General features: G+C 56.4%; 2 protein-coding genes across 2 annotated transcripts; both read right to left on the bottom strand.

Annotated features, from left to right (window-relative positions):
- Nucleotides 1–303: 303 nt before the first annotated feature.
- RNF223 (ring finger protein 223) lies at nucleotides 304–5909 on the bottom strand. Its single transcript, XM_075549595.1, has 2 exons — nucleotides 2995–5909; nucleotides 304–1613 (listed from the first exon to the last, which is right to left on the bottom strand). Exon 2 carries the CDS (start codon nucleotides 1602–1604, stop codon nucleotides 711–713), a length of 894 nt encoding a protein of 297 aa, XP_075405710.1. The 5' UTR covers nucleotides 1605–1613; nucleotides 2995–5909; the 3' UTR covers nucleotides 304–710.
- Nucleotides 5910–7417: 1508 nt separating this feature from the next.
- On the bottom strand, nucleotides 7418–25484 carry C1H1orf159 (chromosome 1 C1orf159 homolog). Its single transcript, XM_075549608.1, has 10 exons — nucleotides 25378–25484; nucleotides 16415–16531; nucleotides 13758–13848; nucleotides 13233–13308; nucleotides 12592–12693; nucleotides 12451–12516; nucleotides 12108–12242; nucleotides 11941–11966; nucleotides 11817–11847; nucleotides 7418–10938 (listed from the first exon to the last, which is right to left on the bottom strand). The coding sequence occupies exons 3-10, from the start codon at nucleotides 13827–13829 to the stop codon at nucleotides 10841–10843; spliced, it is 606 nt and encodes a 201-aa protein (XP_075405723.1). The 5' UTR covers nucleotides 13830–13848; nucleotides 16415–16531; nucleotides 25378–25484; the 3' UTR covers nucleotides 7418–10840.
- Nucleotides 25485–25754: the final 270 nt, after the last annotated feature.

The following is a 25754-nucleotide window of genomic DNA, read 5'->3' on the forward strand; positions in this document are numbered from 1 at the left end:
CCCATGCTCCCTGGCTCCTCAGTGCCCACTGCTGGGGACTGCATTTCCAAAACAGGCAGCCATCTGGAGGGCCAAGGGTTGGACTCCCAGAGGCTGGTTGATACCTAGCCCCAGGATCTGCTGGGAGGCTCCTCCTGGGGCGGGCTGGGGGTGCCTCTGGATAGAACTTGGGGTTCAGGGACCAAGGACAGCAGGAGAGAGTGAAGACCAGTTACCAAGATGGATACAAAATAATTTATTCTAAAAATACAGTTGGTGAAGTAGAGTGGGGGGGTCAGCTTCTGGCGGTGCAGTGCTGTCTGGGGCCCACCTTCCACCTGCTGCCCTTGTCTTCCTCCTCAGAGGGGCCAGAGGGCAGGATGGGCACCCCACCCACCTCCCCAAAGGAAGGGACCAGCCCTGCCCGGGAAGGGGCCTGGGGTGGAATGTGAACACTGCAGGTCAGATGAATCCACCCTGCTGGCAGCTGACTTTGGAGCGGGCGGCTCAGTCTTCCTTCCGTCTTTGGTCTGGCGCTCTTGGGCCTCAGTTTCCCTATTGGTATGATGGGGTTAGGTGGGTGGCCTCTGGGGCGCTGCTAGGAGCCTGAGTCTCTGAAGACTTGGGGAAACCTTTTGTCTGTTCTGTCCAACCGGGCCCCAGAAAGCCCTAGGTCTAGGAGGGGTCCTCATGGATGTTGGGTTATGTGTAGAGCCTGTTTGGCTGGCTGGCTAGTTGTCAGTCAGGGGTCCGTGGGGGAGTGTGGTCGTGGCGGTGACAGCTGCCGTGTGGGGCCGTGGGAAGCAGCGCAGGTTCCCCGTCTTGAATGCGCACTGCACGGGCCACAGGACCACACAGAACAGCACCAGCAGCAGTGCTGAGACCAGGGCCATGCGCCTCCAGTCCTTGCACCTCGCCCAGCAGCGGGCCAGGCGGCCCCTACGGCCCACGGGCTCCGGTGGGGGCGAGGGTGGCACGGGCTCAGGGGGCTTGCTCAGGGCCACATCCACGCACACGAAGCCGGGCGAGGTGTGGCCGGGCGTGGAGGCTAGGGGGCGACAGCAGAGCTTGGTGCCCTCCAGCCACACAGGCTCCTCCCGCCGCAGGTGGGCTGGCATCTTAGCTAGCAGCTGGCGACTGGTTCGCAGCGCGGGGGCCCCCTCTGGGGGCACAGCCGTGGGCTGCCGGCAGAAGGGGCAGGGCATAGCTTCATTGCCAGTGCGGCTGGTGGGCTGGGCAGCTGCCAACCTCGCCAGGCACTCCAGGCAGAAGACGTGGGTACAGGCGAGCTCCTTGGGTGTCTTGAAGATGTTGTCGTAGCCAGAGAAGCAGATGGAGCACTCTAATGGAGAGGCCACCCTCTCAGAACCCGGAGTGCTGGGGGACCTGGGGTTGCTGGCGGAACTGGGGGACCTGGGGTTACTGGCAGAGCTGGGGGACCTGGGGTTACTGGCAGAGCTGGGGGACCTGGGGTTACTGGCGGAACTGGGGGACCTGGGGTTGCTGGCAGAACTGGGGGACCTGGGGTTGCTGGCGGAGTGGGGAGTACTGGGCACCCTGGCTGTGGGGCTGCTCCAGCTGGGGGGAGGCACCGCTGTGTGCCATGGCCGCTGGTCTGACGACATGCCTTCAAGCTGTGGGATAAACAAAGTCGGTGTAAGTGACTCTAGGCTGCCCTTTCCTGAGAGCCAGTCTCCCTCTCTCCCCCTCCCCCTCTTCTGTAGCCCAGCCCCAGTCCCCAAGACCCCAGGGAAGACCACAGTTCAGCAGCCCCTCCCCTCCCTCCAGCCTAGCTTTGGTTTGATGACCTGATGTCCTGCCCCTCCTTTCCCTCCCCCAGCCAGAGCACCAGCACAGACAACACCCCCACCCCACCCCCCACGCTGGTTACGGTTTCTGCCCCAGACCTGCTGCAAGGCCAAAGCCATTGACCCCACATGTCCCCATGGTGAAGATGCGGCTTAGTGGGGGTGGCAGAGCCAGGGTCACTAGCTTGCACCCACACAGGAGACAGGCCCTGGGAAGGGAAGTGGGTGTAACTGTGGCTCCCAGCCCGTCTAGGCAGTGACTGCCCCCTGATGAGCTGGCAGTGGATGAAGGCATCCCTGGGCATGGGGCTCAGGCTCTGGGCCTGGAGGTAGGAGCCTGGGCTAAGCCAGCCCAGTGGGGTGAGCTCAGGGCCTGAGGGGTGGGCAGAGGCCCAGAGCTTTCATGGGGTTTGTGTCCCATCCTTGGCGGGAACCTGTCTGGCCAGCTCGTCAGGCTGGTGACCAGGGTCCAGCAGTACTAAAGGTGCTGGGGTAGGAGTGACCTTGGGCTGTTCACTCTCGGCCACCTGGACTTGTGATGACTTGCCAGCCACCCAAGGAAGATGTATGCCCCCCAGAGATGCTCCCTCCCTTGCTGGGGGTGCTTCTGTCTCCTGGTCCAGGGGTCTGCTGGGAGCCCCTCTAGACTCAAGCCCCAGCTCTGGCTCTTCACCTGGGGGAGCTATGGGTACCCGTGGAAGGAGAGCTCCACAGGTTCTGCCTAGCGGGCAGGTGAAGTGACACACCTGTCGTCTTTTGGTGGGTCAGGTCAGCCAGGGAGCTAGGATGAGCTGGCTAGATGACCCCCGGAGGCAGTCCTCACTGGGGTTCTCAAGCCCAGCTGGAGCCCAAAGGCCTAATCAGGGGACCTGCCTCCACTGGCCCTGCAGCTGCTGTCCCAGGACTCACTCCAGGGTGCCCAGGTTCCAGACAGCCGGGTGGTGGTGACGCTCTGTGACTATCCAGGGAGGCTCGGGAGCTGCAGCCTCGTCATTGCCCACCCACTGTGACTAATGTCATGATGAAGCTGCAGGTGCCCCTGGCATGACTTCCCATCACGCGCCTGGGTACATCAGGCAGGCATTGGGCCAAGTAGTGGCCTCGGCAGGTGGGGGCGTGCCCACCGCACCCCACACAACCCTTCTGGGAAGGGCCCCACCCGGGCTCTGGGTACAGGTGAGGAGCAAGGGCTGCTGCGTTGCCTTACCTGGAGGCTGGAGGCTGGGACTCAGCAGGGGCTGGGCATGGTCTTCTGCCTGCTGTGGGCAGCAGCTGCGGGCCTGGCTCCAGAACCCCTGGAGGCTCTCAGTGCTCCTCCCTTGGACCACCTGGCAGTTGTCCCTTTTCAGGCAGCCGCTGAGAGCTGTCCTGGTGACCGGTTCCGGCTGGCAAGGTCGCTGCACAGTGGGGGCTGTGGGAGCCTCGGGCAGTGTCTTCCAGGTTGGGGAGCTTAGGTCCAGCAGGTAGGTGTGTGTGCTCTGAGCATGGGCTCGCAGGCCTGCACGCAGGTGTATATATACCTTTGAGTCACCGCTGGCCCGGGGTGTGGCCTGGGACTTGGGGATTGGCTGGCTCTCCCTGGGCAGGCAGGGCGGGGAGTTAGGTGAGGGGTCAGAGCCTGGGCGGGCTGTACTGAGAGGGAGTGTGGGGACAAAGGAGGTCCTCTGTCTCCCCAGGGTGTTGGCCCAAGCGGACCTCCAAGCCCCCCATTGTGCCTCCCAGGCCCCTGGGGGGGACTTCTGAGTTGGGAGGCCACCCCTGCCACCTGCTTGCCCACTGTCCACACACAGGCATGGCCACCCTAGCCTGCCATCTTTGGGGCAACAGTGCTGCTTGGAGGGTCAGAGATGCCCCGGGATGTGACGAGGCTGTAAGATGGCGGGACTAGCCTGGCCATCGCAGGGCAGGTGGTGGCCAGCCTCCACCAGGATGGGCTGGGAGGTGTCCTGGAGGGGGCAGGGGTGATGCACCCCAGGGGGCAAAACTGAGGAGGGTCTTGGTACCTTAGTCCTGGGACATTTCCCACCCTGTCCCTCTGTACTCCCTGCTGGCCCAGGCCATCTCACGGACAGCCCTGTCCCCGACCTCAGGGCAGAGGTGGCTCTGTGGGTAACGTCACATCAGGGGTTGAGGGGACAGGGCCCTCCTCGGTGAGGGGAGGAAGGGACTCAGTTAGGGGCCCTGGGAAGCTCTGGACCTTCTGAGACAAGAGGAAGGAGGTGGGGCTCAGAGAGGGGTGAAGGCTCAGAGAAAGGTGGGGGCTCAGAGGGGGGCTGGGAGGCTCAGAGCGGTTTGAGGGAGATGGGGGCTCTAGGGGAGGGGCATGGGCCCTGTCTTCTCATGAGAGGGAGGAATACTGCTAATGCTGGTGTAGGGCCTAGAAGGGGACCGAGGTAGGGGACCTGGGCCCAGAGAGGTGGTAGTGACCCCAAGGGGGTTCTGAGGAGACAGGAGGTCCGAAGAACATGGGCAGTGAGGTGTGGCCAGGCTGGGCTCAGGAGCTACAGGCTCTGGTTTCCATGGCGGAATGTGTGAGGTCAGTGGGCCCTCCAGGAAGTCTCTACCAACACTCTTCCCGAGGGCTCCTGGGAATGTCTGGGAGTTGAGGTCATGCTGAGCTTCAGTGGACAGTCAGTGGCCTGGAGGCAGAGGTGACTGGATGCCTATCGGTTCATGGAATTTGCTACCGTGGGTGGTGGCAGGCCTTGCTACCTGAGGAGGTGGGGCCCAGGGGGTGGTATCCCCATCCTGGCTCCCAGCCCACCTCCTTGCTTCCCATCGTGGCCCTGGGCAGCATAGACCACGAGGCTGGCTGTGCTGGTGTGAATGAGTGGACTGTGTTGCAGGGTAACGTGCGTGACAGACACACATGCATGTCTGCGCTTGTGAGGGTGTAAGTGAGGTGTACTTGTGGGTGTGCACGTGTGCCTACCAGTGTGTGCCTGAGTGGAGTCTGGGTGCCCACAGGTATGTGGGTCATGTCTACGTGCCCTGCTCTGGAGGAGAGAAGCCCCTGCCCTCTGGTATGACCCTTACACGGAGGGAGGGCTTGAGCTCTAGAGCCGCCTGGAGTCTAGGTTTTAGTGGGGTGAACAGAGGCGGAGGGTGTGGTACAGAGCTACATGCCCTGCAAGCTAGTTCCACACACTGAGGGCAGGAGGGGGTGACCGGTGGGGACATTGGAGCATACAGCTTTGTTGGGAATCGCTCCCTACCCCCCAAGTCCTGGGAGAGAGGCTTAGCTGCCCCAGGGAAGCCCAGAGACTGGGCTATAGGAGATGGGCGGATCCCTGGGTTTAACCTCTGCCCTAGCCTCTGGGTTCTGGCATCTGACAGGCCTGGTATCCACCTCTGTGGCATCAAGCCAGCAGGATCCGAGCCAGCACTGTCCCTGCTTGTGCTTCCAGTGAGAGTCAGCTCTCCAAAGGTCAGCCTGACGCCCACTCCTCTGAGCCTGCACCTCCTTGCCTGCATCCTGGGCTCACTGTAGCTCCTTCTAGACCATATTGTTGGAAAACAGGGCCTTGGTGGTAGAAATGACACCGGAGATGGCGTGATGGAACTTTGCAGTGGTATTCATGGCGGAGACCATGTTCCAACAATGTAAGTGGTGAGTACACACGCGGGGGCACACTGGCTGTGTCAGTGGAGAGATGATGAAGAGGCTCGCTGGTGACGGACAGAACAGGGCCGGGGGCCACCTGTGGAAGAGGCCACCAAGTGCTCACTAGCAAGTTTAGGTTGAAGTTGAAACAAAAGTGAAAACATGTCTGAGAGCGCCAAAGTGGAGCTGAGAGATCATTTCAGGATCAGGCTGACACGTGGAGTGACATCAGACATGAGAAAGGCCCCAGGCCGCTGCAAAGACAGGAAAGAGACGTGACGGAATGACGTCAGAAGGTGAAGCCGCACAAATGGGAGGAGGCGGCAAAGAGCTGGACGACGCAATGTCAGCGAGCAGCCAGAGTGGACAAAGCACCACGATGGAAAGTGCGGTCCTACAGTCAGACCAGAGGGCAGCAAGCGCGCTGCATGCTTCTCAAGCTTGGACTTGAAATGCTGAAGGATTCTGGGAGCAGAATATCGCATAACACGGGAAGCATCCAAACACGGAACACACCGCAGGGGAGGGGCATGGTCGGGGAGGGAAGCCCATCGCAAGGTCGGATAGATAGCCGTCCCCCCCTCTCCCGCCTTAAGGGAATGAATAACAGAAATGTGGGTGAAGGGAGCCCACGGACCGTGTAAGATACGAAAGAATAATATATAATTGACCAAGAATTCCTGAGGGTGGGTAAAAAAGAGGAGCGTATACTAAGGGCTCAAGAAGTAGAAAATGTTTTGGAAATGAAGATTGCAACATATGTACAAATACACTTGATGCAGTTGATGTATGGAATGTTATGAGCGATGAGCCCCCAATAAAATGATTTTTTTAAAATGGAGTACATAGCCACTGTCCCCCTCAAATGGAACTAATACACAGCCACTGTCCCCCAAAAGTGGAATACACAGCCACTGTCCCCCAAAAGGAACTGGTTGCCACCCAACCATTTCAGGAGGTAGATGGAAGGGCTGAGGGTACTGGAGGAAGAAATCCAAGGTCCTCCGAAGGCACCAACCCAAATGAGGCCCCAGAACTCGACAGAACACCAAATGGAAAGCAGTCAGTGCTGAGCGTGCTCACTGGTCTGGTCCAAGCACACTGGAAGACAGCTCGGTGCCTGACCAGGCAAGGCCCACATCTGTTTCCATTCTAAGGACGGGTGACCCAGCCAAGGGATGACATGGGCGGCCACACTGGGCTGCCACAGGCCAGGTTGTGACGATGGAGCAGGGGCAGGGGCAGGGGCAGGAGCGGCAGCGCTTCCTGCTGCACACATGGAGTCTCTGAATCTGCACTGGCTGACAAGGAGGAGCAGGGAGTGTCCCCAGGGTGGTAAAAACTGAGAGGGACCAGGGACAGGCCAGACTCAGCTACCCAGCCTGCGGGGGGTGGGGGGGATGTGGGGAGGGGCTGCATCAGAACATTCCAGGGGGGTGAGAAAGGGGCGAGGGTGTGGGGTCATCGAGACTGGACAGTGTTTCAGGAGCTGGGCTTTTACCCGGGAAGAGACTCGGAAGCTGAGCACTACAGGGCCAAGGCAAATTCGGCGTTCACTTCTTTCCCCAGTAAGACCAGTGGGCTCCGTGCACACACAGGGCTGGTGGTTGGGGGGTGTCCCTCCTCCTCTGGCTTCCCCTCCCCAACGCTCACACTGCCTTTCCTTCAAGCTGCATGGGAGGATGGATCACCAACTGTCGTGTTGGGGGTGGGCTCCCCATTCTGCAGGCCACATATCCTCTGGGCTGGGGGGCTGTCAGGTTGTGCCCAGGGAAGGAAGGACAGAGAGCTGTGGGGAGCTTGGAGGACATTTAAGCTCAGGGTCTGCTCGGGGCACCAAGTGCCATGGAGTGGACCTTGGTGACCTTTCCCTCAGGGCCAGGGCTCCTCGCAGAGACTGGATAGACATCCTGCTGGTGGTTGGCCCGTGGGCTTGAACACTACCCTCTGCAGGGACACTGTGGGCCCTTCTCCAGCCGCTCCCCCCACCCCCACCTCCCCAGGACACTGTCACCTCTAGGAAGTTTGCAGAAGAGTTACATGTGATGAGTGAAAGGTACCCTGTAGGGGAAACTGCTGTACCTTTAACAGACCCTGCTTGGAGTCACAGTGAGCCTCAGGACAAGTGGGCATGGGAACATTTCCTCATGTGCATCACGGGCAGACTAAAGGCAGGTAGGCAAAAGGCCATTAATTATGCCAAGGTGACAGCGATTCACCAGGGACCTACGGAGTCTCCTGTAAACTTTTTAGAGTGGCTAAAGAATCATACTGCTGTAGATATTGATTTCCTATGAGGGGAAAGTCTCTCACACAGGCCACACAGGACATTCGCAAGAAACTCCAAAAACTAGTGCAAAGGCCTGAAGGAGCTACCCTGGAGGAGATAGTGGCTCACACCAATACAACTTTTTACAAGAGGGAGGAGGAGAGCGAGGCTCGAGCCCGGGAGGAGGAGGAAAGGACATTAGGCATGCCCAGGTATTAGCTGTACTCAACAACAGACACCCGTCGAATGCCTCCCAGGTTACCCAGACTTTTGAACCAGGTACCAAGTGCTACATTTGCAGACGACCGGGTCATTGGGCTAGGAACTGCCCTGATCGGAACGAGCCTCCTCAGACGCCATGCGTCCATTGCGAGCAGACTGGCCACTGGGCTGGCCTCTGTCCTAAGGTCCAAAACCTGGAGGGGAGGCACCCATAGGCCAGCTGGCAGCTGGTAGTGGAGGAGGATGATTGAAGGCACCTGGTCCAGACGGCCCAGCAGCAAGAGATACTAGTAAACTTCCTTTTAAATACCGGGGCCACTTCTGTCCTTATTTCCTTCCCTGGACCCCTGGCACCCCGCACCTGCTCCATCCTGGGGGTATCAGGAAAACATGTAGCTAATCATTTTACTGAGCCTCTCAGATGTCTTTGGGATAACTTCGATTTTTCTCATAGCTTCCCAGTGATCCCTGAATGTCCAGCTCCTCTCCTAGGCCGAGACCTGCTGTCCAAGCTGCACACCTGCAGAGTCATCGGGCCTCATCCTCGTCCCTCTACAGCTTTCCAGTTGTTCCTCACAGTGGAGGAGCCTCAGATTCCCCCACAGGAACCGTGGGAGCAGACGAATACTCCTGTGAGCCACTGGATGGTCTGAGGATGATATTTCATCACCACCCCAGGACGGATGAGGGCTACCCAGATGATTCTACCACAGACCCCTCACAGCCTTTAGGCCAGTGAATACCTTTCCTCCGTTCCTGTGTGTACAGTGACCAAACTCTGTGACACTAACCTAACTTCAAGGGCACTGCCACCTTACAATCTTACCATGTCTCTCTTAAGCTATTCACCTGTTGTTTGTTTTCCAGTTCTCAGGTTACCAAGGCCTCTACACCAAGTGTGCCAGCTCCAGGACCACCACCTCCTAAACCCACCTCGATCTATCTATCCTGGGCTCTAAATGGACAACCCCTTCTAACAGAGTAGGAAGGGTATGGACCCAAAACCCCACTTTGCCCCCTTTGCCAGCAGGAAGTAGCTAGAGATGTCGTCGTCCAGTATCCCAAAGATTTGGGTCCATATCTCTTAAAGGAGGGAATGTTAGGCAGATAGGCAAGGATGGGATGTCCATTGATGCATGCCCAAGAGAGTCAAGCACAAGAACAAAGGGCGGCGCACTGCACATGCTCAGAGGCCTAGGTTTTCCCGCGGTGGGCATGGGTGGGCATTAAACCTGGATCGGCCCACTTGGGCCAGGTGAATTCAATACAGTCAATGGGGTCGATCTGGGGTCGTCCACCACGCCCCCACCCCTGGAATCCTTGAAAAGGCAGGAGCCAGGGGGAGAGAGGAGGAACTGGGGAGGCCTGACCCAAACCCCGCCCCGACCTGACCCTCTGCAGAGGTGGCCCTCATGGGTGGGGACAGGATAGCAGGGTGGGGGGCTGGGCCCTGAAAAGGTTGGGAGGAGTAGCTGGCGTGCGATAGAGGGTAGGGTAGGGGCTCCTCCGGCGAGCCCCTCCCCTGGGGAATCCCATTTGCCACACTTCACAGCCCCTAGTTGGCCTTGGCATGGACAGAAAGCTACCAGTGAGCTGAGGTCCCCACAACTCTCCCCTCTCGGACCCTGCAGGGCAGGGGTGGAGAGGGTGGGTGAGCACGCTCCTGAACCAAGGGCTGTGGATGAGGCCCCAGCTTCCAGAGAGGGCCCTGGGTCCTGAGGCGTGGGGCTGCACTTGAGGGGGCACGTGGAGACCCTTCCTGGCTCCCCGTTCCCAGTACGCGGGGCGGTGCTCTGGAAAGGGCATTGGGTGGTGGACAGGACCTGGGTTGGGTCAGAGCTTTGCAGGGTTCCCCCTCCGGCTCCTTACAGTGACCAAGTGTGCCCAGCTAGTGTCCCGACGGATGGCCAAGCCTACCTCCTGGGCATCCTTGGGTGGTGCTGACCACTGACGCTCAAGGCAAGCACTTCTGGTTCCACTTCCCCTGGGTCACCCCGAGTCATAACTAACTGTGGCCCTCTCCCCTCCACCCCTCCCTGAAAGAGGGCAACAAAGCTCCAAATCACTGTGATGTGGCTTTTACAATGGCACACCTGCTCTCCGCACCAGGACGGCCCACGGTGCAAGTGGTCTTGGGAAACCACACAGTACAAAAATAAAAAATAAAAATACTCTCTAGGATTCTGATGTGGGGGGACATGACCAGGAGTCCAGGGCCCGGGGCCCAGGCAGAGGCTTCCCCACCAGGCTGTCTGTAGCCCTCAAGGCCTCGAGGGGTCTCCCAGCAGTACCCCCTAGTAGAAGGGGATCGCTGGCCATGACAGGCCCTGGAAGGCCAGCCTCAGGCTACCCAGGGAGAGTCCAGGAAACCAGGCATGGCCAGCAAGCATGGCCGTGAGTTTTCAGGCTTAGGGATGCCAAGGTGTCAGGGGACATTATCCCTGCCCTGTCCTAGGCAAATGAAGGTCCCAGGCCCAAGGAAGGGGGATCAGAGTGGGAAGAGGGGTATTGTTAGGTCTCACTGTCCCTGGACCCCGTCCCTTCAAGGCAGCCAGGGTAAGGGTGGCTGGGGCCTCACTCCACAGGGAGCTGAGATGGGTCTCCTGGCCCTTGGAGTACAGACAAGGCACCAGGCTGGCCCAATTGGCACCTCTGGTTTGTAGGCCAGAGTAAGTAGGGGTAAGCTGAGGATAGGGGGCAGCTGCCCACCACCAGCTCAGAGGTGCCCCTGGTTCTTGCTGGCCCCCCCACCTCCACCCTTGGGGACTGAGGTGAAGCTGCAGCAGTCACTGAAAACAGGTGAGCAGGAAGGGCGGGAGCCAGGGAGTCAGGTACAGCTGGCTTCCCTCGGGGTGTCTGCTGCTGAGGGTGCCGCTCGAAGTGCAGGGCACGGGCGCAGTCCAGGCCCTCCCAGGCCTCAGGGCTTGTCCTGGTCCAGCTGCAGGTTGGCCGCCGGGTCTAGACACTGCTGACTCGGGCCTCCACAGAGGGGGGGACTGCAGCACCCACGGGCTTGTCTGGGGGGCGCTCTCGCCGCACATAGCGTGGCTTCCGCACTACAAGGGTCAGCCGAGAGGGCGCAGGTCAGGGCCAGGCAGGAGGGGAGCAGGGCCAGTATGGGGTGGGCGAGTTCCTGCTCACTCTCCCCTGGGAGCAGGCCTCCCTCCTAACGCCCACTAAGCTCACGTGTGAAGGGGCCCTGCCCTCCTCACACAGAGACAACAGAGGGACAAGGAAGGAGGTCCCCTAGAGCCTGCCGACAGCCCCCCCACCACAAGGGGCTCCAGGCAGACAAGTGGGGTGGGGGGCGGTCTGCCCAGCAGCCCCAGGAAGCTTGGAGCAGCTGAAATCCCAAGTGCTGGGGGCTGGGCTGGGTTTGAGACTTGGCAGTGTGGTCACCCATGGTCCTGGCCCAGAGTGGCAGCACACCTGGCGGGGTGGGGAGGCTTGATGGGGGGCTGGGGGGAGCTCCCAGTGGTGAAACACGCAGGCCCGCCTCCCTGGGCAATCTGCGATGCTCACTTTGAAACCCCCACCCTTGGAGCAGCCGACCCGGTGCTCTGGTCCCCAAAGAAAAAGCACTCCATTGCCCAGCCCACACAGGGGCTGAGAGCGTGGGCTCTGGGCTGGCACTGGGTGGATGCGCTGTGGGGTGGGAGGTCGGTGCCCTTTCTGTGTTCCTGGCCCCTCGTGGGCTCCTGGGGTCGCCAGTAGGACTGAGGCTCCCGAGGAGCCAGTGGGTTCCCTCAGGGACCCCCTTTTTCTCCCCACTGGCTCCTTGCTGCAGGAGCAAATGAAGGGCACCAGGGCCCTTGGCTGTCAGAACAAGGGCCAGTCAGCGGGGGCTGAGGGGAGCTGTCCTGGAGGGACTTGGATATTCGGGGAGGTGACCCTCAAGAGGAGGCGATGGGCAGAGCCAGGTGTGTGGTGTTACCTGAGGACTGTGGCCGGGGGATCATCGCAGCCTTGAGGGGAGAGAAAAGCAGGGTGAGCGGCAGGGCTGACCCGGGAGGGCAGGCAGGTGCGGGCTGGGGTGCTGGAGGTGGGCGGCTACTTACGGCTTCACTGGGCTGCAGGGCTGGGGCTGCAGGAGGAGAGAAAGTTGGTGGCCGTGTGGTCCACAAGGCGGTCTCAGAGGCCACCCCATGTCCTGCTCGGCAGCATTCTGGGCTGACCACCCTCCCTCCCACCCTGGGCTCAGCCGGGCTGCCCACGAGGGACACACCTTTGTTTCTGCGGCAGCAGAAGCTGGGGAGCTTACTGGTGCGCTTGAGGTAGAAGAACCCGGCCACAGAGAGGATGAGGCCCGAGCTGACGAAGAACGTCCCCAGGAAGAGCGAGGCAACCACCTGGGGGCCCCCTGCGGCAGAGTGACGGCCAGTCCCCGGGCCCGTGGCCCCACTGGCTCCCCACGCCTCCCTCGGGGCTGGCCCGGCCTCCTGCCCCCACCAGGCAGGAGTTGGACAAGGGTGTGAGTGGCCCTGGCCCCGGTCAGCCAGGGGAACCAGCCCTGGCAAAGCCCAAGCAGGGCCGGATGTGTGGGCTCCGTCTGTGTGCTGGTGACTTACCGGCATTCGGCATTGTGGGTGTCCCTGTGCTCCTGTTCATGGGGAGGAGACCCCCCCGGCTGGAGGCTGTGACGAGGACAGAGTGAAGCTGAGGGCTAGGAGGGACAGGTGAGGAGCTGGGGGAGCAGGCGGGTGACTTACAGCGGTGGCATTTGGAGCTGTTGGTGGCGGCAGCCGGGAAGGAGGTGTTGGGGCACTGCAGGCAGCTGATGCTCCCGTCCTCGGCCCTGTGCCGGTAGCAGCCTGCACAGGGGTGGGGTGGGGGGTGGGGAGGTGGGCAGGGCCCAGGGTGGGGTGGGTGTCACAGTTCTTTGCCGGCGCCTTCTCTGAGTGTGTGGGGACTGTGGCTGACCCTGCCAGGCCCCCCAACTCGGTGTCACCCCCAGGCCCCGCCCAGCACACGTCACTCTTTCAGCTGCTGCTCTGGCCCCAAGACAGTGCCCGCTGCTAACTCAGGGGGCTGTGCTGGGCAGGAATGCATCTGATGTCATGTGTGCCTACTGCAGCCTAGTTGAGCTGAGCAGACCCCGGCTTGAGAAGGCTGCTGTGGGCGTGAGAGTTGTGCGCTAAGCGACCCTCAGACCAGGGCCCCTGCTAGTGCATCCCTGGCTGCCCAGTCTCCTTGTAGACGCCATGGGGGTCTGCTGTCACCTGCTCCAGGAAGCTCCGTGAAGGAACCCAGTGTCCCTCTTGGTCGGAGACTGTTTGCCAGTTCCCATCCCCAGGGCCTGGGGGCAGGGTGGGAGGCCGCCTCGAATCCTCAGCCTTCAGGGGCTGCTTACCTGGGCCGCACTGGCCTGTGCCCGGGCAGGTGCCATTGACATCTGACACTTCCACACAACACTCGGGCTGCGGGACCTGGGGATGGGAGTGAACGGTGAGTCCCTAGCCCTTCTGGGCCCCTGGCGCCCCAGCTCTGCTCCCACTGGTCTCCTGGCTTGAGAAGCACCAAAGGCCTGTCAACCACCACCAACGGGTGCCTGGTCTCTGGAAGAAACAGGTGGGGAGGAGCCATGTCCATTTGATGGAGCTGGCCCTGTCCAAGGTGGGGAGGTGCTGCCACAGGGAGCAGGGGCAGCAAGAGGTCTGGTCTACCCAGGGGCTGGAAGATGCCAGAGCTGCCAGTTCCGGGGGCAGCTCTATGCAGGCCCCATGGTGGTTATGGGCAGAGGTCACACAGAGAGCTGACCAAGACCCAGGCCAACCTGAGCAGTGTCTCGGACCGCTCGGGACTCTGACGGCCTGGGTGGGGGGTCAGCTGTGATGGGCAAGGCTCTGGACCCCTGCTGCTGCTCCGTCTCACCTACCGTACTTTCTGTGGACCTGCTGGTGACTTCCACCAGGACTCCTGCCAGCAGGATGGCATGAGGGAGCGCCATGTTCCGGCGGGCGCAGCGTCTGTAAGTAACACAGAGGGCAGTGTGGGCACCTGAGCTACCCCTCTGGGCTGACAAGCACACACAGACTTTCACTGCCCGGGGTGGCCTGCGGGTGGTGGGTGACTAGGGCTCATCCCCACCTGGACCCTGGACAGTGTGGTATGAGGCCTGACAAAGGGAGACCCACTAGGGGGATGAGGGGTAGAGGGAGCCCACCGTTACCCCACCAGTCCCCAGACACAGGATGGCACTTTACTCCGGTCTCCGGAGCTTTGGGCTCAACCTTCGAGATCTGGAAGTAGGGTTGACCGGAGTGGGGACTGGAGTGGGCACTGGGTTTGTTTTCCAAAGCACTACTTCAGTACTTAAGCTGGGTGCCAAGCCCGGGACCGGTGGCCATAGCCCTGTTTGGAAACAAGGTCTTGGATGATCAGTTAAGCAGAGTGGAGCCTGCGACGGGGAGCGTGGGTCCCAGCTCCCTGTGAGCGGCGTGCTGATCAAGGAGGAGAAAGACAGAGACAGTGGGATGACGACGACGGAGGCAGAGTCGGAAGTGCTGCAGCCGCAAGCCACGGCCTGCCGGCCCTCACCAAACAGGAAGAGAGGTCTGAAACGGGCCCTCCTCAGAGCCTCAGAAAGAAGCACATGGAGGGCGGGCTCCTAGCTTCCAGAGAGGCGAGATCACACTTCTGTTCTTGAAGCCCCCACGCGGCGGTAACCTGCCGCAGCCCCCTCGCTTCACCTTGTCCCTTTCAAGGATGCCACCACCCTCCCTGCCAGCCCGCAGCACTGTGGTGGTTTCCGTGTTATGCGGTCAATATTCCAAATACCAGCACGGTCAGCCATCGTGGGCAGGAAACGTGAGCGACTCCTAGACACTGGCCGGTGGAAATATGGCGCACAGCAACACATAGGGCCACCCCCAACTCAAATACCCGCGGTTCTCACCCGTCCTCAGGCGTGACCCTTTCACACAACTATAACATTACTGGTGTGGCTACTTCCTCACTGTCATTGTGCGACTGTTATCAACTGGCCGAGCCCTGGGAAAGGGTCCTTCGACCCCCAAAGGAGTCTCGACCCCCAGGTTGAGAAGCGCTGCTCTACACATCCTCAGGAAGGGTCAGTTTCTGGAGGATCAAGTAGAGGGTCCTTGGGGGCCAGGGAGAGCCTGGTGAGATGGAGTGGCATATGAGCCACACTGAGGCACTCAAACCTGCTGGCGGTGACGGGCATGGGGCCAGTCCAGGCAACCTTCATTCCATTGTACATGGGTTCACTGGGCATTAGGGCCAGGTGGACCGCAGCCATCGATCTTCAGTGATGTCAGGTCACTTATGTCGTTGTTAGGTGCTGCTGAGGGCTTCTGAGAGAGGCTCTGCTCTACGGCCAGAGGAAACCCTGCCGGGTCTGGTGCCCTCTCCAGACTTCCTCGTAGGCTTGAGCCCATGGTTGCAGCCACCGTATCAATCTATGGCGTCGAGGGTCTCCTCTTTCCCCGAGCCGCTCCTTTACTAAGCAGGCTGTCCTTTCTCCAGGGACTGGACTCGCCGGATGCCATGTCCAAAGTCCACGGGAGGAGATGAAGTCTTGCCCTGCTCCATTCTAAGGAGCAATCAGGTTGTGCCTCTTCCAAGACAGATGTGTGCTTTCAATAGGTCTTCGCCAACAGTCAGAGGCATCGCTTCTTCTGCTGCGTCGCTGGTAGGCGCCGACTCACAGTATAAAACACCGCCTGGTCCGTCTCTCGAGACAGAATGCTTTGTCCTCTTGGCGGTCCGTGGCACCTGCTGCATTCTTCACCATCCTCTTCGGCGGTCTTCCCTCTTGGCGGTCAGGCTTTCGCATGCGCATAAGGCGACTGAAATGACCACACGTCAGTCCGCACCGCCGGAGCCCTGGTGGGTTATGTGGTGGACCAGGAACCACAGGATAAGCCACTGGAACCCACCAGACACTCCGGGGCAGGGGGTGGGGGTGGTGCTTTCTACTCCCGTAAAGATGTCCGGTCTGGAAACCCACAGGGGCAGTTCTAGCCTGCCCTCTAGTGTGGTTCTGAGTGGATATCCATGGCGGTGAGTTTGGTCTGAGTCCTCAAAGTGACTCCCTGCTCGCAAACACTTCAAGGGGTCGTGAGCAGCGCGTTTACCCGATGCAGACATCATTCGACTTGACCGCTGTCCGTGCACACTGATGGAATCCAAGTGAGACGAAACATTCAACAATGTAACTCTGCACTTGACTTATGATGCTGTTGCCTATGGGTCCAGGTGTGAGGATTTCTGTCCTCTACCTGGCGCTCGTCGACGCTGAAGCGGTGAAGTCGTTGCGTTGTATCAGTCAGTGTTTAAAATCCTCTTCGCTTTCAGCAAGCAGACGGAGGCATCGAGATCACGATCCTGGGCATTAGGGAGCCGAAACGGGCTGGGATCGGTCGACGCCGGGAAGGACAAGTTCAAGAGGAAGAGGGTCACGTTCATTATCAAAAAGAACATTTCCGTCTTAAGGCTCAATGCAGTGACAGGACACTATCGGTACAGCTACAAGGAAGATTGGTTAATACAATAGTGCTCCAACGGACTCACCAACCACGAAGGCCAATGACGCAGAGATGGAAGAACTCTGCCAAATTCTTCAGTCGGAAGCGGATCAAACATGCAATCAGGACGCACTGATCATTATTGGCGACTGGACTGCGAACGCTGGAAACAGAGAAGAAAGAACGGTCGTTGGAAAATATGTCCTTGGAGATAGAAGCAAAGCCGGAGACCACATTTTTCTTGACGGCAAATGCTTTTTATCCCCCAACAACATAAATGATGACTCGACAGGTGGGCCTCACCAGGTGGAATACGCAGGACTCAAACGGACTACCTCTGGGGGAAGAGGAAATGGAGAAAAGCTCGATATTATCGGCCCACCCAAGGCCGGGGCCGACTGTGAACCATTGCTCATGTGCAAGTTCAGAGTAAGCGGGGAAAAAACAGAACCCAAATCTGACTGTGAGGATTCCACCTGAATTTAGAGATCCTCTCCGGAGCAGACTGGACCCCTGAACACCCACAACCAAAGACTAGACTGGTGGTGCGTGACACCGAGAGCATCATACATGAAGAAGCAAAAGGTCGTTAAAGAGACAGGACAGCTGTGGAATTCTTCATGCGGCCCGGCTTCCCGGTGGGCTTCTCAACATACAGATTGAAAAGCGACTGCCTGTTGGCCTATGTACAAATTCTCCATGAGCCAGAGGGAAGAATCCAATCACAGGTCATTCTCAGTTTTAACCAGATCTGGCCCCTGCTGAATACGTGCAGAAAGGGCGATCCCAACTTATAGTTGACACCCCCCCCAACCCCCAACCAAAGAACTTGGGTTGAGGAACAAAACGTCGCCGGAAGGATGGTACCAGTCCAACTGGGACATTTAGCAGCGAGCCTCCTCTTGGCCAAGAATCATACCCCATCCCAAAGCACAGTCAACGACCATTCCTTGGAAACTGGTTAAGTATTCCTAAGACCCTCGATTGCCTTCTGGTGTACAAGGAGGAAACGGCCAACCCTTTTCTTTTTTTGGTGACTTGCCTTGGCGACTCCAGTCCTGGCTTGCTCCTTGCCATTTATCTCTTTGCCCTCCAATCAAGGGTAAAAGCGCCCTCTTTCACGTTCACCTACTTCCAGGCTGTGTCTCTTCGACCACACAGGACGCTATCTGGGCTGGTGACAGCAACTCTTGTGCGTGATGCGCGGTAAAGGTCAAGGTTTGCAGACCTGGTTGTTCTGGCACCATTTACTTAAAAGGCTTTCCTTTCCTTTTCAGACTGATTTCCTTGACACTTTTTTGGTGAAAGTCAATTGGCTGGCATACGTGTGGGTCTCTTTTTGGACTTTCTCATCTGTTCTGCTAGTCAATGTTTCTGCTCTTCACCAACACCACCGGGTCTTGATTATCGTAGTTTTATAGAAACTCTGAAAATAAGGTAGTCCCAGCCAGGTTTTATTTCATTGCTTGGGCAATTCTGGGTAATAGGCATTCTCATATTTTAGAATCACCTGTCCATTTCTGCAAGAGAGCTTGTTGAAATGTTGATGCTTTGTTGACTATAGACTGGTCTGGGAGAACTGACATTTTAAAGATGTCCAGTCTTCCAATCCATGAACATGCTTATCTCTCAGGTACTTACGTCTGCTTTAATTTCTCTCGGGAACGGGTTATAGTTTTTAGTTAGGAGGTCTTATACATGTTATTAAACTTGTCCCGAGGCTTAGTTTTGTGAATAGAATCTATTTTCTGATCCCATTTTCTAATAGTTTACTGTTAAGTCTATAGAAACACAATGAACTTTGACATATTACCCTTAGGAGTTTCTACCAAAATATCATTTTATATCATTTCATCCATAGTTTTATTTCTGCTTTTCCAATCTTTTTGGCTGTCCCACCCCTGACACGAATACACTGGCTATCTAAACGATTGAAGCAGACATCGTTAGAAGGTGATGACGTCTGGTGCAATGTTGACTAGAGGTGCTGAGAGCAGGCATCCTATTCCTTTAATACAGTTTTTCCATTGTGAATTAGGTGAAAGTTTACAGAGCAAAACAGTTTTCCACTCTAATCCATTGTGTTAGGCAGATGTTCTCTAAAGAAATGAAACCAGGCCACTTATGATTTATATATATATATATATATATATATATATATATATATATATATATATATATATATATATGAAGAAAGCTTTATACAGCGAGAAAGAATATATAACAGCTAATTTGGTCCCCACAGCAGTATAGCGGGTTCAGTTTGCCTCACTCCTGTGGAATAGTGAATATACTGGAAACCCTTCAGCTCACATGGGCTGCCGGGTCCAAGGTCAAGGAAGCAGACAGCAGAGTCCTCCCTGGGCCAAGGCAGGCAGTCAGCCCACAGGCAATAACAGCAGGGTGGGTCAGCAGCTTGGGAGCTACTGATGGGATATCAAAGGCCCAGATGGGATATTGCACGCAAGCAATGCAAGGTAACAGGATCCACCAGCCTCAAGCTCAAGCAATTACCCATGAGCAGTTTGGTGAAGCAGGTCTCAAAGGAACCTCAAACTCTGGCAGCGAATCCACAGGCTAGCCTGGCCCACAGGTGGTGTAGTTCACGGTTGGGCCAGAGAACTAGGTACAGCAGCAGCAAGAACGCTCCAGCACACTCCGATCACCAGGGAGTGAGAAAGACGGAAGGGGGGGGGGCTTGCTTAGCCATTTATCTCTTTGCCCTCCAATCAAACTGCGACCCGTTAATCCCATATGTTCCTATTGGGCAGGCTGGCACAATAAACCTAACTCACACCCATACACATTTTGTTTCATATCATTGCCATCCTCAAATTATAACATCCCTCATCCCACTTTTACCCTGGGTTTCCTGTTTCCATGCCTTGCCTTCTGAATGTTGTCCGGGAGCAAATGCTGTCCTTTTGATGTCCAATAGCAGATAGTTCTAAGGAGCGCATAGCACATATACCAAAAAAACCCAAACCCACTGCCCTGAGTTAATGCTCACCCTGTGGGTTTCTGAGACTGCAACTGTTTACGGGAGTAGAAAGCCCAGTCTTTTTCCCTCGGAGCTGCTGCTGGTTTTGAACTGCCGACCATGTGGATCGCAGCCCAACGCATAACCACTATCTATACCTGTCTGTTATTTGGCTGAAGGGTGAGCCATGGAATGAGTTTCAGTTCCAGGCCTGAAAGCTAACTAAGGGCCACTCACTGTCCTAGGTTCCAGCCATGTATTTTTCCCTATATTGTTCCACATTTTTCTTCCACTCGATCTTGGACCTTCTGGTGTGGTCCCTTTCAGGGCGGAGAGCGGTGGCAGCCAGGAGCGGCTCAGGTCGGAGAGGCTGAGGCTTGAGTGGTCCACGAGTCCTGTGGCCTAATTGGATCGATGGGTCTTTAATTTTCCTCATTCTTCCTTCCTGCAGACAGGCAGAGGCCGGTGGTCACACGTGGCCACTCAGGCCCACGCTCATCACTCACTAAAGGAGGATGCAGAGCATGTCCTTGGTGGACGACGTTGTGCCAACTGACCGCGATGTTCTTCCGAGTATGGTCCTGAGCGCCCATCCCAGCGACTCATTCTCGGAAGGTATTTGGTAATGGCTGTGTGGTCTTAATTAGGGTTCTCTAGTTTCCTTCGCTGGGTTCTAATATCTATTGCAAGGGCTACATAGAACTCACAGGCAGGATGCAGACCAAAAGGGCTTTTAATAAGATGCACTGTCTTTAGCAATCAGGTCCTTGGAGAGAATAGATACGCCTCCCCGTAAAGTCTTATCTTCACCGGGCAAGAGCCAGTGACTAAGTTAACCAATAGAGAGAGACTGTGTTGGTTTGTGGGCTGGCCTCTGAGGGGCAAACGGACAACGTAGCGAAAACAGTCTTCTTGTGGTTCACGATGTGCGTCCTGCAGCTAAAAGGTGAATTTAAGGTAAGGAGCCATATGTGACATCATTTTGGGAGTGCCTTTCATCTTTCAAGCAGTCCCCAAAGAACGATCTGATGAATAAATAGTCCTCTGGGGCTCACTGTCTACACAATCCAGATGTTCTGCCCTTGGTGGTTGTTACGCAAACAGCGTGTAAGCCTGAGATGGCCACTTGAGATCATGCTTGTTTGAGACGGATCCAAAGGTTTCCTGTTTCTGGAGATGTGGGGGATCTCTAGGGCATCTGAACTGGCCCATGATCTCTAACAGCGGCAAGAACACATATGTAGCACTTAACATGTGCCCAGCCCTCCGCTGTGTGATTAACTCCTCCTTTCCCCCCACTAATGCTTAGTATGACCCAATTTTACACGTGAAAAGGACTTGCACAAGATCTGCAGCTTGTGTACAACAGGGTGAGAACTGTTCAGGGCCTGTGCCTATTTACCCACCCCAACTAGCTGGTTTCTGAGGGTTTCCCACCCAGAGCTGGTAAAGACTGTTGGTTTTACAAAGTCCAACCAAGACACTCGGGAAGTCTGGCCAAGCATGGGGCAACTCATGAAATTCTCAATCTAACCAGGCAATTAAGATGTAAAAAAGCAAGAAAATAAATACAATTTTTAAAAGATGCAAAAAGCAAATCTAATATACCTATTTATTAAAAGGCTATTAACGATTTAAAGTGCAAATGATAACCTAGCACAATAGACTTTCCCAGCACGTGGACAAGCAAAAGACATGACAATTAGGAGTATTAGGAGAAAAACAAAACGAGTATAAGGAGCAGGAAACAGCAATCAGATGTCTACAAGGGGGTACCCCCCCCCCACCATCAAACTGGAATTGCACTGGGTGAGCAGAGTTTTTGTAGGACGATGCATTTTCCCCACTAAGCGAGCATCGAGCAACTCACTCTGAGTTGGTGCACTCAGTGGCGTTGCCTGGGAAGGCTCTCTGGTCACAGTGAATTTTTTCAAAAAAGCAGTTTTGCTCAAACTTCATCTTTTGTGATGGCCGATTTAAGAAAACCATGTGCGGCTGTGATATTTTGTTTCCTGCTCAGGAAAAATGCTGCAAAAACGGTTGTGATGTTGAACCCGGCTTACAAGGACAGTGCTACGGGAAAATCCAGTGCACAAGCGGCTTCCTCATTTCAAAAAAGGTGAAATGTCACTTGATGACAAACCTCGTTCTGGATGCCCGTCAACTTCCTGAATGGATGAAAATGTCGACTCGTAATGCATTTGCAGTTTGTCCCACCAGGTCAGACTGTTAAACAAGCTTTCTATTTACAGCTTCTGAAAAGATTATGTAACCGTGCGTGACAAAAACGGCCTGATTTGTGGCAGATGGGGTTCTGCCACCACAATGCACCTGCTCATGCAGCCATCTCAGGGCGCCCGTTTGCGACATGAAAGGATGACTTAGAAGAGGTGACGGAAAAAACGAGGGAGGTGCTGTCAGTCATCCAAACAGATGAGTTTGAAAAATGTTTCCAAGGATGGAATTGCAGAGTTGACAAATGTGTTAAGTGTAATGGAGAGTATTTTGAAGGTTGTTTGGTTAAAAAAAATAAAATTGAATGCATAGCTTTGGGGAGAAAATTCTGTTTTGGGGGTACCTCCCTCATACTGTTCTCCAACTAAAAGCCTCGAAACAAATGACGACGGATTGCACGGACAAATGTTAAAGAAAATGCACACAGCCGAAAGTCGACTGCCTGAAAAAAAGAGTACATTGGTAAACACTTCACAAGGGTTATGAGGAAGGGAAAAAGTCATGCCGAAGGACCAAAGCCTGAAACGAAAGAGGAGACGCCACCGCAAATCCTACAAGCACGAAGGGACAACCAGCAGATGTGACAAACCACTGCCTGCCTGCCCACCCATTCCACAACAGATGGGATGGGCGAATTGGCTCAAAGGCAAAAGGGCTGCCCACAAGGACACCAGGTGCAGCAGAAAATGGGGACGATCGTTCTGTCCCTTACAGAAACGGAACTCACGATTGAAATATGTCCTACAAAGCAAACAAGTCCACATAGCTTAATTGATGAATCCCACCAGACATTTAAAGAAGTACGTAATACGGATAGTACCCAAAACCTTTTGGAAAATGGAGGTGGCAGGAACGTGGCTGAGGAAGGAAGGAAGGTGGAAAGGAATGGAGGGAGGAGGAGAGGGAAGAGTCAAGGAGCACTAGCTTGGGGTAGGGGACAGTGAGGTTCCTGGGAAACTGACCTTAGTAGGAGTGTGGGTTACACCCAAACCCACAGCCATTGAGTATATTCTGACTCACAATGTCCCCATGTAAACTCCAGATTCCTGGGCTTCATTTGTAACCTAAAGAATCAGCATCTCCAGAGCAGTGGTTCTCAACCTTCCTAATGCTGTGACCCTTCCAACCAGTTCCTCATGTGGTGGTGACCTCCCAACCACAAAATTATTGTCATTGCTACTTCATCGCCATCATGTTGCTATTGTTATAAATTGGGCAACCCCTGTGAAAAGAGGGTTGCAACCCCAGGATCTATAGTTCCACCAGATCCCCTGGAAGATTCCAATGATCTGCCAAGTTTGGGAACCTAGGCTGTAAATTATAGGGGAGCAGAGTGCCTCAATGTTCTCCCAAGGAGCCGATGGGTTTGAACCTCTGACCTTGAAGTTAGCAGTCCACTGCTTACCAGACAGCGCCACCAGGGCTCCTTGTGGGACGGCTGCGCAGGCGCTTGCAATTGTCAAAACCGAGCAAGCACATACCTCCACGCATGTAAACAACAATATTGAGACACGTACATCCACGCACGTAAACAGCAATATTGAGACACGTACCTCCACGCACGTAAAAAACAATATTGAGACACGTACCTCCACGCACGTAAAAAACAATATTGAGACACGTACCTCCACGCACGTAAACAATATTGAGACACGTACCTCCACGCACGTAAACAACAATATTGAGACACGTACCTCCACGCATGTAAACAACGATATTGCGATCACTGACTAATGAAGTGCAATCGATGATCTATTTTGAAAATCTTCTGGAAGACTAAATGATGGGGTTAAAAGAAATTCTACAAGACAATGAAAATCAACTCTGGTTTTCCCCGAGAATGGGTTTGAATGAAGGAAGCACCCTTGCCCGTCACTGCTACCTGGGTGGGTGGAAGGTTGGTCAACAAAGGCTTAGGTGCCCGCCAGGACTGACCGGGGGTAGAACCCACCGACACTTGTCACAACCGGTCTTCTCCAGCCTGCCACAGCTGGAGTGGCTGGAAAGAGGGGTGGGTGGCGTGGTAAGAAATGGTGTAGGTGGGTTGTGGGTGATGGTGGCCACGGGGGTGGGGGAGCCGGAGTGAGGATGAGGGGGCAGGGCTAGATGGTCCCTCTGTCTTTCACAACCATGAGCTTCTCTTCCGGGTCTCCAGGGAAATGGGAAGCTCCGTTTTCTGATCATGTTGAAAGTTCACTCAAAACGTGGTGAACACCAAAAAGAGGGGCGGTGCCAGCCTCCAATCCCAGCGGCTGTCTTCACAGAAGCAAAGGAAGCACTTACACACTCACACACGCATATCACCACCCTCCACGTTTGGGCAGAAAACTAGTGCTGAAGCAAAAGGACTATGTGTAAGCAGAGCTGGCTGTGGGGCCATTAGATTCTTTCAATGAATCCACTGACAAAGCCACCCAAGGGAATGTGTGTATGTTGTGTGTGTTGTGCACCGGTATACACGTGAGCTCGGTTGGCAGGCTAGCTCCTTGGGACGGCCCATCAAGGCTCAGCTTGCTCTGCTTTTAGGAAGAATGGGGTGGGTGGGGGGGCAGGAAGCAGAGTGCCTCCACACAGGACCTGTGCAATGTCCACTGCCATCAGGCTCACAGCCACCTGATAGGACATCGTAGAGCACTGCCCCCTTTGTGTTTCCAAGGCCAAAAGTCTCCTTGGGAGAAGAAAAGCCTCATCTTTCTCCTGTGAAGTGGCTGGTGGGTTCAAACAGCGGACCTTGTGGTCAGGAGCCCAATCGTGTAACCTAGTGTGCCACTAGAGCCCCACCTTCCTGTGCAGTGGCTCTTGAGTGGGGATGGAAACACCCTGGGCCCCTGGGCAAACCTCTTCCCCGTGACCAGCTTGTCCCCTCTGGACTTCCCCAGACAGAAATCTGGAGCAAGACAAGGGCTCGCTAATACCCCTTCAAATACAGTCCTAATGCTCGAGAAGAAAGCAATACACCGCCGCCTTCCTTTTGAACAGGATGCGGCAGAGAAGAACTCCGATACACCCGTTTTTTTGGGGGGCAAAGCTGTATTTGCCAACACGCTCTATGCTGCAAGAAATGTACTCCACTCAAACGGCATGTCTTGCGGTAGCAATAGGTTCCTTGCACACGCATCACACCGGAAGCCTGCTGACTCCGGGATGACAAACTGGCCATCGAGTTGACCCTATGGGGCAGGTGGAACTGCCCTTGGGAGTTTCCAACACGAACACTCTACAGGAGCTGAACGCCTCATCTTTCTCCCGCGGAGCTCCGTGTGGTTTGCAGCCCAAGGCGCACGCACTGCGCCACCAGGGCTCCCTACACGGACAAAAACAAATCCTAGAACGCAGAAAAAGATCAGGTCACGGCCGACCCTGTAACAGCTCAGGGCGAATCGGCCTGGTGGCCTGAGGACCCCACTTTCCCTTCTGAGTTTGAAAGACAACGGGCACCGCCTCCCGCGGTCCCTTCCCCGCCCAGGAGGGGCACGGGGCGCGGGCAGGGCCTTGTGCCCGGCTGGGAGTCGCCCAGACACTCAGTGACGGCCCCGGGAGGGAGCCTCTGGGCGCTCGGCTCCGTTGGGGGTGGGCTCTCAGCCGGCCGAGAAGTGGGGTAAAGAGGAGCTGCGGTGGACGCGCTGGGGAAGCGCCATCTGGACCCTCAGAGACCAGCTACCGTCTTCGCGGGGCTCCCTGTGCCCCGCCCGACACTGCCGGCGCCGCTCGCCTGCGATCGGGGCTCAGCTGGGCAGGGGCCATTCCCGCGCAGCACCCCTACTCCGCCCGCCCGCCCCCAGTCCCTCACTCACCCCGGCGCCCTTCGGTTCCTCTTTCGTACCCCCCGCCCTGCAGGCGGTCGCGCCGCGTCCCCTGGGAATTGTAGTCTGTCCGCTGCCCCGGCCTGCGGCACCCAGGAGTTCTATCCTGGACAGAAAACTACAACTCCCGGTGGCCGCTGCGAGCACCTGCCCCCGCCTCCCCCGAAAGGTGAGTTCCGGCATCAGATTCTCGCGAGGCTGTAGGAGGTGCGCGCTGAGCCTAGTGGGACATGTAGTCTGGGGCCCTTGGGTTCGCTGCTACGAGCGTAGGATCAGGCTAGGAAGGGACGGGGAAGACTACATTTCCCAGAATCCCTCGCGCGTCGGCCGCCGTTGGTGTTGCTAAGGGACGGGGAAGCCCGGCCGCA

Source organism: Tenrec ecaudatus, chromosome 1 (genome assembly GCF_050624435.1).
Source record: "Tenrec ecaudatus isolate mTenEca1 chromosome 1, mTenEca1.hap1, whole genome shotgun sequence".
In the NCBI taxonomy this organism is placed as follows: domain Eukaryota; kingdom Metazoa; phylum Chordata; class Mammalia; order Afrosoricida; family Tenrecidae; genus Tenrec; species Tenrec ecaudatus.